The following is a 16,328-nucleotide window of genomic DNA, read 5'->3' on the forward strand; positions in this document are numbered from 1 at the left end:
ATGGCCTTTCCAAAAGGCCATATAGCCACTGGTGGCTCTAGAGACTTGCTCCCTTTTTTAGAGATTAGGACATTCGGAACCAATCTGCATGATTGCGGACATGGTGGTAAAAAGTTATCCACGAGGACATGCAGAAAATGTTGTGGAATAAAAACAATACAAAAATCAGCAATAACGAGAGGTCTCATCTCTGGTGCTTTACAGCTAATAAGCTAATAAGACAGAAAATAACAATCGGTTATTAAACCTCAACCTAATGATCCTGGTGTTTCCTTAACTTAATAATGTATGTATGTATGTATGTATGTATGTATGGCCCTTTTCCCCATAACTACATGACCTCGCTTAGCCCGTAATGTCTTGTTTTTTTCACTTGGCCTTCTCTTTCCTTTCACAACTTTATCATATTCCCAATGTTTTGCTGTTCAGCCCCAGGCTCTAGGTGTTTCTTAGCTCTCTGTCTGACAGTTGTCTGTTTGTTCGACCAAACACAGACTTCTCTAAGAGCACCTCAGTGCCTCCTACTAGCACCCGCTGGCGGCACTCAGCACCTGGTCTCTTACTGGACAGTACATATTCAGTTGGTATCCAGTTAGTATACAGTTTCTTTACAGTTGGCCTACAAGAATTTGGAAAGACGGAAGACTCAAGAACGTCCCTTCGGCCCATGCCCCTCCAACCATTCAATGTCCAACGGTGTACACACAGCGTAGTTATAAGTTATAATTTTCCTGATTGGTAGCTACCAGCTACCTGTTTGGTGTTTTTTTGGCAGCCTCAGATACGGTAGTTAGATTATTTTGATTGAATTATTTTACAGAAATATTGGCTAGTGCTCCTTTAATATACCCTGATATGGTAGGCATTTTATATATAGAACTTACAGAAATCATGATTTTCCAGTAAGAAATGCCAATTGGTCACTGCAAAAACAGGTCATTTTAAGGGGTGTTAAAAATAATTAAAAAAAGGCACAAGAGAAGTGAGGCTTAATCACAAGCTCATCACCTTAACCCATCCTAACAATCTGTTGAGTAGAGTCATGCTACTTTCAACAGAGATCTAAACGCACTGAGCAGGTACTTTTATAATCATCATTAAAATGCAAGGCATTGATACCACAGATGCTCTTCTGGCAAACAATAGGATTAATTAGTATTAATGACATTCAAAAGAGCTCCAAGGGTTGCTTCTCAAATGCAGAGCCACACTTTAGCCTGTTGATGTAAAGGTCAACGGGCAGGACAACAGACTGGCTCATCTCTCTGCCCCCACGGATTCTTCCTGTTGCTAGCCGCTGGTGCTGGGCTAGGCTCACCAGACTTAACATCATGGCCGGCCGGAACCAGAAGGGGCATCACGGCCCACCAGAAGGGGACATCATGGCCTATTTAAAGCCCGAAAGCACTGCAGTCTATTGTCTCTGGCCAAGTTGTCCACTCTCGTGGACATTTTGTTCTGCTCTCCATTAAACAAAGTTGCACAGGCTGCAAGCAGTGGTCATGATATTTCTATAAAGATATACAATTTATATTATTTTGTATTTTTCCCAGCATCACTCTGATGTTGATGAATGACACTAATAACCACAAATGTTCATTCTGTGGTTTCGAAACATAAATCTGGGATGGAAAAAGTTGAGGGAACGATATATTGGCATTGACTGATGTATTGTTAAAACTTGATGATATTATAAAAACGTGATGACGTTGTAAAGCAGTCCCCTGCAGTGTGGCATACAATATACAGCCCCCTCCCCTTCCATTCCACTGTCATTTGACAGGATGATTTAGAACAGACCGTAATACTGAGCCCCGTCTTGGCTGAGTCCGGTAAAATGCTCTTCATCTATCTTCATCCCATCTTTGTGCTTCTGCAGAATCTGCACACACTCCAGGAGCCCGGGTCCTTCTGGCTCCAGCTCTGTCATGCCCAGCTCCACCTTTTGAGATGAAACAAGCCTCTGGCACGCTGTGAACCGAATATGCGCTGATATGCAATCTGCACTGGGTCATCTGGTTCAGGAAGCCCTTGTACTAAAACCGCTTTATTGTATTTAGTTTTAGATTGTCTTTGGCTACTGCGACAGTGATTTGGCAGAAAAGTTTGGCCTCCTTTTGATACAAAAACGTAATGTTGGCAACCTTGATTTCCTTAATTTTAATTATTCATGGTCATTAATTGGTTTGTGGAGGGCAGTAGATGGTGTACTCCAGTGAAGAAACACCTATTGTTGCACCCAGAGCTTTTTATTCGTGTATCCTCTCTCTGTGCCCTCACTTCTGTAGCAGTCAGGGATGAGTTCAGAGCAGCTGGACTCAGAGTCCTGTGAAGAGAGGAGCAAGGAGAACACTGGGCAGTCAGCGCCTTATGACGTTCACATTCAGCAGTATAGAGATGGGTTGGTCCTAATACAGCTTTGTCGCCTGCGTTTTCTTTATTTTACTCTCTCTTCCTCCTTTCTCTCTATTTCCCTTGCACTCTTTCTTCCTCCCTTGTCTTTTCAGCTATATCTCTGGCCCTCGCACTGGATCATACTCTTTGCTTGTGCTTTCTCACTAGCTCTCTGCTATTTTCCTTCTTTCTTTCTAAAGTTTCTTTTGCTCAGTATTTCTTGCTGTTTCATGATAACTGAGCCAGAATAACGGGCCCAAACAAGTTGAAATTAACCACAAGGGCCACACTGTTCATTCTACTGGGACTAGAAGCCCAGGAAGCAACAGATAATAGTGGGAATTACTTGTTTTTTCTACCATTTATTTTGCCTTTCTCTGGTCCCACATTTATGAAGCACCACACTCCTGATATCCAGCTGTAGATCTGTTCTTTATATGATCTGAGGTGTGCTTCAGGAATGAGACCGGCACAAAGTTCAAACAAGTGTAGCAATAGTGCTGTTTGAACTGGTGTCAGACCAGCACCATCTTATCGGGACTGCTGCGGTTGGTCATCCATGCCTCTCGTCTTTATTTCATGGAGAAAAAAACAAGAGATAAAGGATCACAACAGAGTGGAAGAATGAAAGGGACACGTTCTCTATCTGAACATTGGGGCTAAGCCTGAGGTAACCAACGTGTTTGTGTGTGTGTATGAGTTTGTGCGACTGTGTGTGTGTGTGTGTGTATTGTATCAATCTTCCCTGTCACTTACCCTGGGCAAATCCCAGATGATGTGTGGCCCCGGAGCCAATATCTTCCGCAGTACAACACATGTACAGTGCGGCGTGTGGGTGAGAGTCTTGCTGTAATTCAGTAAACGGTTAGTTTGGGCAGGATGGATGGCTTCTTTAAGCTTCATATTGGTTCTGTTCACCCTGTTCCTCAGCAATGGGGTTTCTGCAGGACAAAGCCCCCCACTGTGTGACTAATGCCCCAGCTAACGCTCTCTCTCTTTCTCTCTCTCCTACGGCCAGCTGTTTTGTGTATGTGTGTGGGGGTGACGGTCCACTCCTCAAAACTGGATGTAGACTATTGCTGCAGTGCAAAATGCATGCTGACCATGAAAACACATATAACCTGACACCTGGTCAAACAATAAAGATATCTCAAAGTTCAGGAGTTGACCATGTCTGAGATAGCCCCACAGCTATTGTAAGCACGCCTGCAGCAGGTGCCAGTTAAAACCTCCATGGATGACAAAACTGCGGCATAGGCAACTTCATGGACATCTTCAGGTTATTAATGTTCTAGTTGGATAAGTTGCTATGAGGTGACTGGGCATTTTCCCTGTCTTGGTTGACGTTGTCTTAGAATTTCTTTGTATGTCCTAAACCTAAGTATTATTATTACTTAGTAAATTCTATCTACTGGTATCGGTTCAAATGTAAACGGTACCCAAACCTACCCACATTTACCTACTGTTCACTATTTATATACCACCACCCCCATTACCATCACCATCACCCCATCTCCCTATTTGGGGGTGCTCTAAAATGTTCCCAGAGTTAACCAGGAGCTGCCTCTAAATGGTGAAGATGGAGCCAAATATCTTTCCTGTGGTCTTACTCCCCACACACAGCATTTACTCCTGCACAACAGTGTTCCCTACACACTGCAGCGCTAACTACTTCCTACAGTGTTCCCTACACACTGCAGCGCTCACTACTTCCTACAATGTTCCCTACACACTGCAGCGCTCACTACTTCCTACAGTGTTCCCTACACACTTCAGTGTTCCCTACATACTTCAGCCCCACTTCTTCCTACAGTGTTCCCTACAAACTACAGCGCTCACTACTTACTACAGTGTTCCCTACAAACTACAGCTCTCACTACTTACTATAGTGTTCCCTACAAACTACAGCGCTCACTATTTACTACAGTGTTCCCTACAAACTACGGCGCTCACTACTTACTACAGTGTTCCCTACAAACTACGGCGCTCACTACTTACTACAGTGTTCCCTACAAACTACGGCGCTCAATACTTACTACAGTGTTCCCTAGACACTACAATGCTCCCTCATTCCTTGACACTGCAGTGCTCACTGCTTCCTACAGTGTGTCATACACACTACAGCGCTGTCCACCTCTTAGACACTTCAGTGCTCACCACTCACAGTGCTCCCTACTCCTTAAATAGTGGACTATCCATTCCCCCCCCCTATCCCTACTACAAATACACTATTTGCTCCCTACTCCCACGTACACAGTGCAGGGTCTATCAGTGAAATTACTGCCACACATACAGTAAGTCACACTGATGTGTTGCTGAACACATACTGCATCAGCTGATAATAAAAACTAGAGTAACATGGGCAAGTTCTCCAGCCAGCTTCTGTCCAGCGGCGTGGTTTCCTACGTCTACATGACGCCTCACGTGTTTCGCACCCTGTGGTATGGAATCACAGTTTGAGGTCACATGTTGGAATTCCCTGGTAAGTCTACTTTGCACGGAACGACCGTGACTTAAACACACGTCATGTCTCTGAAAAAGGGCCCCTTTGCTCTGCCATGACAAGCTCCTCCGTAGGCCCCCAGGGGCCCTGCCAGAAGGAGCAGTAGTCTACATTCTTTCTAGACTCGACCCATGATTGGTCTCTGGCCTGGGAACATGTTCTGGTCTCCTGCCTGGAGCCATGTTCTGGTCTCCTGCCTGGAGCCATGTTCTAGTCTCCTCCCTGGAGCCATGTTCTGGTCTCCTGCCTGGAGCCATGTTCTGGTCTCCTCCCTGGAGCCATGTTCTAGTCTCCTCCCTGGAGCCATGTTCTAGTCTCCTCCCTGGAGCCATGTTCTGGTCTCTGGCCTGGAGCCATGTTCTGGTCTCCTGCCTGGAGCCATGTTCTGGTCTCCTCCCTGGAGCCATGTTCTGGTCTCCTGCCTGGAGCCATGTTCTGGTCTCCTGCCTGGACCCATGTTCTGGTCTCCTGCCTGGACCCATGTTCTGGTCTCCTGCCTGGAGCCAAGTGTTTACAAATTGGCTGAAGTCACACTATTGTAGACTTGTAATTCTGTTGTAATGCACAAAGCCTAGCGATAAACTTGTATTCACTAGCTTATACAAAGGCGACCAATAGTAGCTTTATGTGGTAAATCTCATATTGTGCAACAACCCACCTCCCCTTCACACCTTACATATTCACCACATGCACAGACACACATTCTATCTATCTCTACTGCAGTCTATTCTCCCTCTATTCATCCCTCCCTGAACATGAGTTCTCTTTTTCTACTGTCTGCTGTCTCCAATTATGTTTCTCACTATTGCTCTCTCTCTTTCCCTTTTCTCTCTCTCTCACACACCCCCTCATTCACTCAAACCAGTTTAGGATTTGGGGAAGTCGTGACCCACTCAAATGCATCATCCAGTTTAGAGGATCACCAGCGCAGCAGCTGGTGGTACCACAGCACCACCTGCTGGTTCAATGTTCTGCTGTCGCAAATCAGTCAATCTAAATCCATATAATAATAATAAGGATTTAGACAAAATATAAAAATACACAAAATATAACTGTGTGTGTGTGTGTGTGTGTGTGTGTAGCCAGGGAACTACCTGCGGATCTATAACCTGCATGCGACCACAGGAGCCAGCAGTGTTCCGTGTAGCAGTGGGGGGTCGGGGCAGAACCAGCTGGCCTTCCACCTGCACGGGGGCACCTCGTATGGCCGGGGGGTCCGAGTTCTGCCCGATGACTGCCCCGCCATCCAGGAGCTCAGAAGGTACAGGCTGAATACTTTTAATTTAGATGGACGCACCGTTATTGCCTCATGAGACCATCCTTCCACCTATCAGTCTTGTTCAAACTAATTTTGGGGATAAAAACAGGCGCCGCCGTTGTTTTATCGTTGGGCAGACAGAGGTGCTCCTTGTTCATCATGAACTGAAACCTCTTCTCACGAGTATTTGTGTCATTTTTAAAAACGCTTTCAATATGATCAAGGCTAATGATCTCCCCAAAAAAACAGGATGTGAACATGCAAGATTGGGATGGTCTCCCGAGGCTAGCGTCTTCCTTTTCAACAGATATAATTCATTAAATAAACAAATAATTTAATTTGATGGCCCTCAGGCGTATCATTCACCTGAGACTCCTGAATGAATTGTGAGCGCTTCATCTTCCCTGTTCCCTCCGTAACTGCAGAGTGGTGGAGTCCTTCCCAGAGGACTTTAACGAGTCAGTCCTCAGGGAGATCTGGGGAACACCTCCAGAAACCCTGGGTAACACACCTTTAAATACTGCATACATGTTACATACATCATACCTGTAACTTAACCCATACCTGTGACATACAAGATACCTGTAACATACCACATACCTGTTACATACCATTTACCTGTTATATAACCGATACCTGTGACATACCACATACAAGTAGATACTGGGGACATCCTCTAGAGACCCTTCTGGGCAAACATATATGACCTAATGTTGCATACCTGTTCCATCAGCAACATGTAACACACATAACCTCATCCTCATGTACCAAACATGACCGGAGCCTCATGATGCATGCATGGATCAAAGCCAAGTAGGTATTTAATGCTAAAGTGCTAAGCTAGTTCGAATTCATATTTTCTTGGGTTAAAGCTTCTTAACTGTTCCGTAATTGGATATTTTTCCTTTTCTCGACAAACCAAACTGAATTCACAATGAGTACATTCCTGGGTTTATGGAGCTATGGGTGGAGGGCTCTAAGCCAACTATTTAAAATAAAAAAGTGATGAGCACTCAAAAAGTAAAGGGAGTTGATGCAAGATAAAACCAAATGATTGTGTAATGTAGGTCTTTAATGTTGCGAGGGATGGCCGCATCATTTACACTCCCCACTGATCTTTATGTCTTTGCTTTAACCATTCTGTCTGTTTTCTTCCTAGATGATGCCAGAGGACGGTGCGCAACAGGTAAATAATAATAAAGTCCTGAATCAATCACATCGAATACACTCGTTGGTTCTCGTCACCAGAGTGTCTTTCCCCGAGATTCAAGTTGCAGTGTTGATGATGATGATGTCGTATCGATGAAGCATTCAGGAATGTGTGCATTACAACAAATAAGATAAAAACTGATTGTATTTTTATCACTATGACTCCCATCCTTCACCTTTAAAGTCAAAAGTTGTAGTGGCTAGGGTGTTCGAACCCCAGCCTAAAGGTACTCTGTTCGACACCAAAGTCTTCATCCTAGAGCAAGATGCTTAACGCCTACCTGCTGCTTATTGCTTAAAGCGTCTTAAAAATATAAGTGTGTGTTTGTGTACGTGTGTGTGTGTGTGTTTTGTCCTCCAGAGAGGAGGTGTGACCATGCCCTGCAGCAGGCGACCCTGGCGGAGGTCAAACAGTCCGTCCCAGGCCAACTGTTCCATGTTAGCGCCCAGCTCAAGTCCTACCAGCCACAGCCCCTCTACCAGGCCCTCAAACTTCACTGCCCCAAGTGCAGAGTCATGTAGGCAATTTCTGCCACTGTACCAGCTTAACCTAGCCTGGCTCCTTCCGCCTAAGTACTTCCGCTCAACTTGAATTTCCCTTCAGCACTACGTCTGGGTCTGCGGTATGTTAGTGGGTTCTCTCCGTCCACATTTTCTGCGTCCAATCAGCGAACAAAGGGAGTGGCTGAGAACAATGACGTTAAAGTCAGCTCTCGTTGACGGACAACTTCACGCACAGTGTTTGGTTTCTTTACAGCCTGCGCGCAACGTGATTCCCGGCCACACGTTAGCGATTGGTTATGGCAGATCTAGAGTGGCACTGGGCAGATCCAATAGTTTTAAACTTCAACAGACACCCGCCTTCAAGTGAGTTAATGTTCAATTGAGTGGGTCCAGACTCTCTGTGCAAATGAAAGGAAGTACGAGAGTCTGGTAGGACCAGGCTAAGCTTAACCAGCCCACTCCACCCATTATGTCTTGCCCTGCCTCTAATCCTACCTCTTACTCCGCCATTTACCATAGCCCTGCCTCTAATTACTGTACATCTCAAAGTCTGCATCTAAGCTTAGCCCTGCCTCTAACTTAATATCTAACAAACCCTAGCCTGGTGTCGGATCCTACCTCTCACTCCTCTCCTAACCCTAGCCCTGCCTCTCACTCCTCTCCTAACCCTAGCCCTGCCTCTAACTAACCCTTGCCCTGCCTCTCACTCCTCTAACTAACCCTAGCCCTGCCTCTCACTCCTCTAACTAACCCTAGCCCTGCCTCTCACTCCTCTCCTAACCCTAGCCCTGCCTCTCACTCCTCTTCTAACCCTAGCCCTGCCTCTCACTCCTCTCCTAACCCTAGCCCTGCCTCTCACTCCTCTCCTAACCCTAGCCCTGCCTCTCACTCCTCTCCTAACCCTAGCCCTGCCTCTCACTCCTCTCCTAACCCTAGCCCTGCCTCTCACTCTTCTCCTAACCCTAGCCCTGCCTCTCACTCCTCTAACTAACCCTAGCCCTGCCTCTCACTCCTCTCCTAACCCTAGCCCTGCCTCTCACTCCTCTCCTAACCCTAGCCCTGCCTCTCACTCCTCTCCTAACCCTAGCCCTGCCTCTCACTCCTCTAACTAACCCTAGCCCTGCCTCTCACTCCTCTAACTAACCCTAGCCCTGCCTCTCACTCCTCTCCTAACCCTAGCCCTGCCTCTCACTCCGCTTCTAACCCTAGCCCTGCCTTTCACTCCTCTCCTAACCCTAGCCCTGCCTCTCACTCCTCTCCTAACCCTAGCCCTGCCTCTCACTCCTCTCCTAACCCTAGCCCTGCCTCTCACTCTTCTCCTAACCCTAGCCCTGCCTCTCACTCCTCTAACTAACCCTAGCCCTGCCTCTCACTCCTCTCCTAACCCTAGCCCTGCCTCTCACTCCTCTCCTAACCCTAGCCCTGCCTCTCACTCCTCTCCTAACCCTAGCCCTGCCTCTCACTCCTCTAACTAACCCAAGCCCTGCCTCTCACTCCTCTAACTAACCCTAGCCCTGCCTCTCACTCCTCTAACTAACCCAAGCCCTGCCTCTCAATCCTCTAACTAACCCTAGCCCTGCCTCTCACTCCTCTCCTAACCCTAGCCCAGCCTCTCACTCCTCTTCTAACCCTAGCCCTGCCTCTCACTCCTCTCCTAACCCTAGCCCTGCCTCTCACTCCTCTCCTAACCCTAGCCCTGCCTCTCACTCCTCTCCTAACCCTAGCCCTGCCTCTCACTCCTCTCCTAACCCTAGCCCTGCCTCTCACTCCTCTAACTAACCCTAGCCCTGCCTCTCACTCCTCTCCTAACCCTAGCCCTGCCTCTCACTCCTCTAACTAACCCTAGCCCTGCCTCTCACTCCTCTCCTAACCCTAGCCCTGCCTCTCACTCCTCTAACTAACCCTAGCCCTGCCTCTCACTCCTCTAACTAACCCTAGCCCTGCCTCTCACTCCTCTAACTAACCCTAGCCCTGCCTCTCACTCCTCTCCTAACCCTAGCCCTGCCTCTTACTCCTCCTCTTACCTTAGCCCTGCCTCTTACTCCTCTTACCTTAGCCCTGCCTCTCACTCCTCCCCTAACCTCTCATCTTACCCCTACTTTCGTCTCTAAACCTAGTGAAGAAGTTGATTCCTTGTTGTAGACCTCTTGTTTAGTCCTGGCTGGCTTACCAAATGAAGAAGTAAGTAGTTCGAACAAGGCTGGAGTTACTAAATCCTTTGTCCCAAATGGACCATAGAGTCCCAATATTCAGTCCTTTATTTGCGTGCTCTTTCATGAAACCCCACACCAACGCCGTCCTGGTACATGGTGGATCCTCTGGTTGTCACACTCATACCCCGTGCTTCCCTATCTCCCATTATGTGTCACTGTCCAGTCATGTTTTTTATTCATCACAAAACACAGGGTGGGGCTTTCAGTTACCTCCCAGTTATTATTATTATTATCTTATTATCTAGTAAAACATAGAAAAAGGGGCAACCCACTATTTGCTATTGGGTCACTATTATACAAAAGAGGCCAATCATATACCGCCTACACCCTGTCTAGGTTCAACAATTGGCAGGGTGTTATACCTCGGTGAGATTGGCCTCCAGACCAGTTGGTCTGTGGGGGGTCGGTTGTTTTACTGATAAATAAAAGAAGGCCATTTAATGCTTATTCCGACCTCCAAAATGCTTCCTTGTCAACTCCTCAATCACAGTGCGAGACAGAGGTCTGACGAGTAGGGGCATGGGAACAGGGAACAGGGATGGGAACGAAGGTGAAAACATCTTAACTGTTTGATCCACTTTTCAAGAACAGTGGAAGATTGGGCACAAATGTTTAGCTGAAATGGGGAAAAAAGCAGGATTTAGTTGACACATATTTTATGTAAACCAACAGTGGGGGTCAGAGACAGGGCTCTGGCAGCGAGGGGGATGAATACAGAAGAGGAATTAACACATTCACACACTACTTAATAACTTGCCTCTAATCCTACCTCTAACGCTACCTCCAGCGCAGCCTCTAAAGCCATACCTTCTAGCCCCATCGTGCTCTAATGTAATCTCTTCCGTCTCAGACACGAGATCCCTGATGATGACTTCCTGTCAGAAACTTTCCTGGAGGCCTCGAAGGCCCCAGGCCGCATCGCCGAGCCATGGCTCCTCTCAGAGTCCCTCCTCCTACCTGGAGATGGGCCAAAAGCCATCGGGCGAACCCTCTCTATCCACCTGTCCAAGGAGCTGTTCGGCCAGAGAAAGAGCAAGGACCTTATCTACGTGACCGGTACAACTCTGTCACTCCTGATTGGTTATTCCTGTCTGACTTTGACTTGGAGGGTAGGGTTATGTCATAAGGCCAGTGATACACACCAGAGGAGAGGGTTGTGGCTGTAAGGCCAGTGATACATACCAGAGGAGAGGGTTGTGGCTGTAAGGCCAGTGATACACACCAGAGGAGAGGGTTGTGGCTGTAAGGCCAGTGATACACACCAGAGGAGAGGGTTGTGGCTGTAAGGCCAGTGATACACACCAGAGGAGAGGGTTGTAATAATAGCTATGGAAGTAATAGTTGTGATGACCATTATGTTCTCATTGTATTATACGCTGCTGCGCTGTAGGAGCCACTCTGGAGGACGTGTGTCAGCTGGCCGCTGCCTACCAGTACATACTTCCGCTGATGCCGTCAGGAGGAAGTGCGTCTTTAATGGACCTCTCCGCCCCCTTCCTGTTCCAAGGAAATAAGCGATATTACGGGTCAGTGCCACGACAACTTTGAGCTGGATGTATATAGGTATATTTCAGATGTATAATGAAGATAGTTCGCTATTATTGCATTGGTTTCGATATCTCACCACTGGATGCCCCTTTAGCTTATTCCTCAGAAGCGTTCATTTCACTATGCCGGCGGGGACTGGGTGGTGATCTTTGACACCACTCCGGTACCACCCACCAATAAGTACCCTGGAAAGCGTTGGGGTAATCATTCAATCCCCTCTTCATGCTTCTTACCTGTGCATTCCCTCGACTGGCCAGTTTAGTTAGCTTACTGTTCACAGCTTGGAGCCTAAGACTCTTCACTTTATGCACCTGCCCCCTCTTAGACTCCAAAGAGTGCACATCAAGAGAGATATCTGCTAGTCTGTTATTTTAGCTGGTTATATTACTTGGCCTCCATGCCTCCTCAGAATGAAAGCTTTAAATAACCCCCACGCTAATTGTTAGCCAGGAGTAGTTAGCCTGTCTCCTACTAAACCTGGCCCACCATACAAGTATACAGAGACGGAATGCAACTGGCCACCGCACTCTTGTTTTTCTCCCCCTCATTAGTACGGAGCCTGCTAGGACGTCCGAATATCTACCCGTCAAGATAAATGGCGTCACTGAACTCTCTCCACACCATGGAAGATGGGGATATATGATATATCTTCAAGGAGTATCTCCTGTTTTGAATGACGATTCTGACATTGTTCAGGGTACTTATAAGTGGGAGGTATCTGACATTGGCATCACTGGCAAGACGTCATCACTTGCCATCACTGGCAAGTTCACAAGACATGGCTGGCATAGCGAAAAAAATTCTTCTGGGGAATACTAAGAGTGCATTCAAAAGTGAACCCTCTCATTCATGCTAATGAGAGAACCTAGTAACAACAGTAGGGTAACTCGAGGTTTGTGTGTATTCTAGATGTAAGCAGTGTTCCCAGGTTTCTGTGAAGGAGCTGAAGGTTGATGGATCAGAGGAGATCAATGAGGAAATGATAGCAGAAGGTAAGTCTGAAGCCCGAGACGAGAACATTCAGTGTCCCAACGGTGTTCCTAGAGAAAACGGGTTTGGTTTTTATTAGCAACTCAGAACAAAGCAGAACATTTCTTTATGCTCAGTTCATTGGTTTCTATTAAATTGCCGACATTGTTTTAAAGTAAAGTACTTATCTTCATTGAAAGGTTTAATATTATAAAGTCACAGAGCGTTGGCATGCAAAATTGTACAATCAAATACACTGGAAAACTGAATAAATGCTGGCTTTTCCTTTGTTTGCTCCTGTGTACAGTTACAACTATATCCAGAGGTTTTTCTAGTGCATATATATCATACGCCTCAATCCGTTTTCTGTACTGTCTCTCTGTCTCTCTCTCTCTGTATTGCCTCTGTCTCTCTCCCCCAGCTGTAGGCGTTAAGCTGCTTCAGTATTGCCTGGTATTGAAACTGGAGCTCCAGCAAGGACGAGACACTCTAGAAGTCCTCCTCTGGAGAGACGCAGTATGTTATAACTACCATAACTTCTACATCCAGACACTCTGGGGACACACTGCATGTTATAAATACTAGACACAACCAGACACTGCATTCGAACAAAAGCAATAACATGCCGTTAAACCCTAAAATTGTGGCGTTTTAATAGGAGCCCTGTATTGTAGTATCAGATATAGATAAAGACTTTTCCTCTGAATATTGACTAATATTGTATAGGACAGCAATGGTGAGGTGATCCCAGTAACGTGTCTTTTTTATATGTCAGGAAACCTTCTTTCAAGTGTCATTGGAGGAGGTGGCAGCCAATCAGGGGGCCCAGAATAAGATCAGTAAAACGATGGACTTCCTGTGCCCACCAGGAGGTAGTATAGGTGAGTTTGAGTTTGATAATCTTGATTGGTTGAGTGATTGGTTGCCGTCAATTGAAGTAAGGCAGAATGGGCTAGTGGTTCAGGTGTTGATGCCCGGTCCTAGGGTTGGAGCCTGATTTCCCTCTATCTACCTGTTATAGACAGGATGCCAAGAGCATCCTTGAGCAACAGCCCTAAAGCCCTACCTGGAATTGAATGACCTCACGGCTCAAGAGTGGCAAAAATGCGGGTGCAACGGCTTTTTTTCCTGGCATCTTGGTCACATTGGTGCCAGGAAAAGATTAATGTAAATGACAATATTATTAATTTGGATATGGTGGTGCAAGTAGTTCCAGTGGAACATATTGTGAATTGACGTCACCCGATGAATTTTAAGATGGTTAAGCACAAGGCCGATAGACTAGCATACCAAGTATTCCCACAGGCAGAAAATAAACAGACAATCAATTCATAGTTACCTCGTCCCCAGAAGCGGAACACATTAATAACGCAGATAGACTTTACTGCTTTTATTACTGGGCAGTTTTTAGTTCATATACAGTTATGCAGGAAGATCATTTTTTTCTTTGAATTAAACCCAAGTTACCAGGGCCCCGATATTTGACCCAAATGACCAAATATATTTTTTAACTTGATACGGTGAAGTACAGAAGTGTGTCAATAATCCTATTTAAGCAAACACTCTCCCCGATTTTTCCAAATGAGCATTTTCAGTCCCATTTCAGTGGAGGTCAGCTCCCCAATAAATCGCACCCTGGAACCATGCAATAAAGATATTGCTAAAACTTATTTCATGTGAGTTAATCTTTTCAAATAGATATACACAGATGGATGGTACATGAGAAAGGACATGACAATAAGAAGTTAATGCTACCTTTAGAAAATGTTAACCTTGAGCCCTGAACATGTATCAAACAATATGTATATATTACATACATCTTAAATGGTTTACTACAACACCTGTTATCGTCTCTTCACAGCTAAGCACCCCTGGCTGGACCTCTGTCTCTCCACATACACAGTGAAGGAAGACGGCGGACTTAACCGTGTCTGCTACCAGGTGTGTCAGACCAGCACCACCGCGACCACGCCCTGAGAAGGCCCTAAACACTGGGCCGTTAACTCTGGGTTTGATGGATATGAACCATCAGCAGGTGATAAAAATAATTGAATTGGATGTTTTGTAAAAATAAATGATTGATCGAATAATAGATCATATCATGTAAACGTGCTGAAAATAAATAGAATGCAAAAGTTGTGTTATTGGTACATCAATGTTTTTGTTCATACATTTGTAAATAAAATGTGTATTTATTTAAAAAGCCTGGTTTTCTGTATATTTTAAGGGTTGCTTCTTCATCAGACCACTACTTTTATTCTTTGGTTTAATAGCCTGTTAACCGTTCTCCCCAAGGTTTTATCTACTTTCCCCGGCACTGTGATTTTGATAAGAAAAGTCAATTTTCGTTCAACCACAAAGTTCAACAGACATTACCAATAGGCCCAGACCTATTGTTAGTGGCAGAAGCCAGGAGAGCACAGTTGGACCGCTTGCAGTGCCTTTTACAATGTCTCTTGGCTATCTCTTTTGAGGATCAGAGAGAAGTGCTAATGCCATGTCTTGTGTCCCCAGTGTTATAAAGTCTTATAAGTGTCTTATGAATGTATACCAGGTACAAATGCACTTTTTTTTTTACAGAAAAGTTTTACCAGGGTTGAAGTGAGAGAGAATTCCTCACAGACGACAGGGGATCTAGTTCTACTTCTGTAGAGAAACATGATTCATTTTACAGAGAACCCTAACCCTACTCTACCTAAACACCCAGGAGATTTGTGAGTTGCTTGATCACAACTCAAATATCTCTGTGTCCTGTAGAATTTTCTACTAGAATTGCTCCCTCTCCCCGTCACCCTGTTACCACAGGGACATTTCCCTGATGTTTTCTCCCCTGAACTGTCAGGCTGATCCACTGATGCTGAGAAACACTCCATCAACCTTTCAGGCTAGTTTTTATTTTATTTTAATTTATTCCTTAATACTATCAAATGTGTTCAAATGTTTTTTTAAGGCAACACAAATATATAACAAAACTGAAACAATTCTCTTTTGGCCAGCCTTGTTCCCAGACATTCTCATCTCACTTGTGGGCCCCTAATGGTTGTATGTGCCAGAATGATTGGTTTAAAATATAATAAAAATAGAATCTTACACACATTAAGGAGTGCTAGTGCTGGTCGTACTCGCGCTATTGTGAACCTAACAGTTGCTTACATAACGTGATTACGTCATAATGCAAACATTTTCTGTGACTTGAGCAAATTTTATACAGTCTAGTTTAGACATGCTTATTCATAACATGAATAAGCATGTCTAAACTGGTTGTATGTGCCAGAATGATTGGTTTAAAATATAATAAAAATAGAATCTTACACACATTAAGGAGTGCTAGTGCTGGTCGTACTCGCGCTATTGTGAACCTAACAGTTGCTTACATAACGTGATTACGTCATAATGCAAACATTTTCTGTGACTTGAGCAAATTTTATACAGTCTAGTTTAGACATGCTTATTCATAACATACAGACGTATCAAATATAGTCTTAATGTCTGTTTATTATTTTGTTGCAAGAAAGATGTGAAGATGAAGTTGAAGCTTAATTCTTATCTTCTGTGGTATTGTGGTATCAGAGACACAAGGTAAATAGAAATGCACCCTGGTGGTGGTTCATGAAGCCTCTCTCGAATACATGTAAATATTCAGTCTATTTTTAGAGGGCAGAATGGTAAATAAGCCACGCCTACAATTTCTCCCCAGGTAAATCTCCAGTCTGTATTGGCCGGGGCAGAA

At 45.2% G+C, this 16,328-nt stretch overlaps 1 protein-coding gene across 2 annotated transcripts in view; it reads left to right on the forward strand.

The window, feature by feature from the left end:
- pot1 (protection of telomeres 1 homolog) overlaps window positions 1-14,707 on the forward strand; it is a 32,631-nt gene extending 17,924 nt beyond the window's left edge. For both annotated transcript variants that reach the window (XM_079743521.1, XM_079743520.1), the window contains 10 exons: window positions 5,980-6,158; window positions 6,581-6,657; window positions 7,315-7,341; window positions 7,726-7,882; window positions 10,932-11,137; window positions 11,472-11,607; window positions 12,539-12,621; window positions 13,020-13,114; window positions 13,374-13,479; window positions 14,460-14,707. In XM_079743521.1, coding sequence (XP_079599647.1) covers window positions 5,980-6,158; window positions 6,581-6,657; window positions 7,315-7,341; window positions 7,726-7,882; window positions 10,932-11,137; window positions 11,472-11,607; window positions 12,539-12,621; window positions 13,020-13,114; window positions 13,374-13,479; window positions 14,460-14,575 — 1,182 coding nt within the window. In that variant the 3' untranslated portion in view covers window positions 14,576-14,707. The remainder of the gene's footprint in view (window positions 1-5,979; window positions 6,159-6,580; window positions 6,658-7,314; window positions 7,342-7,725; window positions 7,883-10,931; window positions 11,138-11,471; window positions 11,608-12,538; window positions 12,622-13,019; window positions 13,115-13,373; window positions 13,480-14,459) is intronic.
- Window positions 14,708-16,328: the final 1,621 nt, after the last annotated feature.

The sequence above is a fragment of the Pollachius pollachius genome (assembly GCF_949987615.1).
Source record: "Pollachius pollachius genome assembly, chromosome: 9".
NCBI lineage: Eukaryota > Metazoa > Chordata > Actinopteri > Gadiformes > Gadidae > Pollachius > Pollachius pollachius.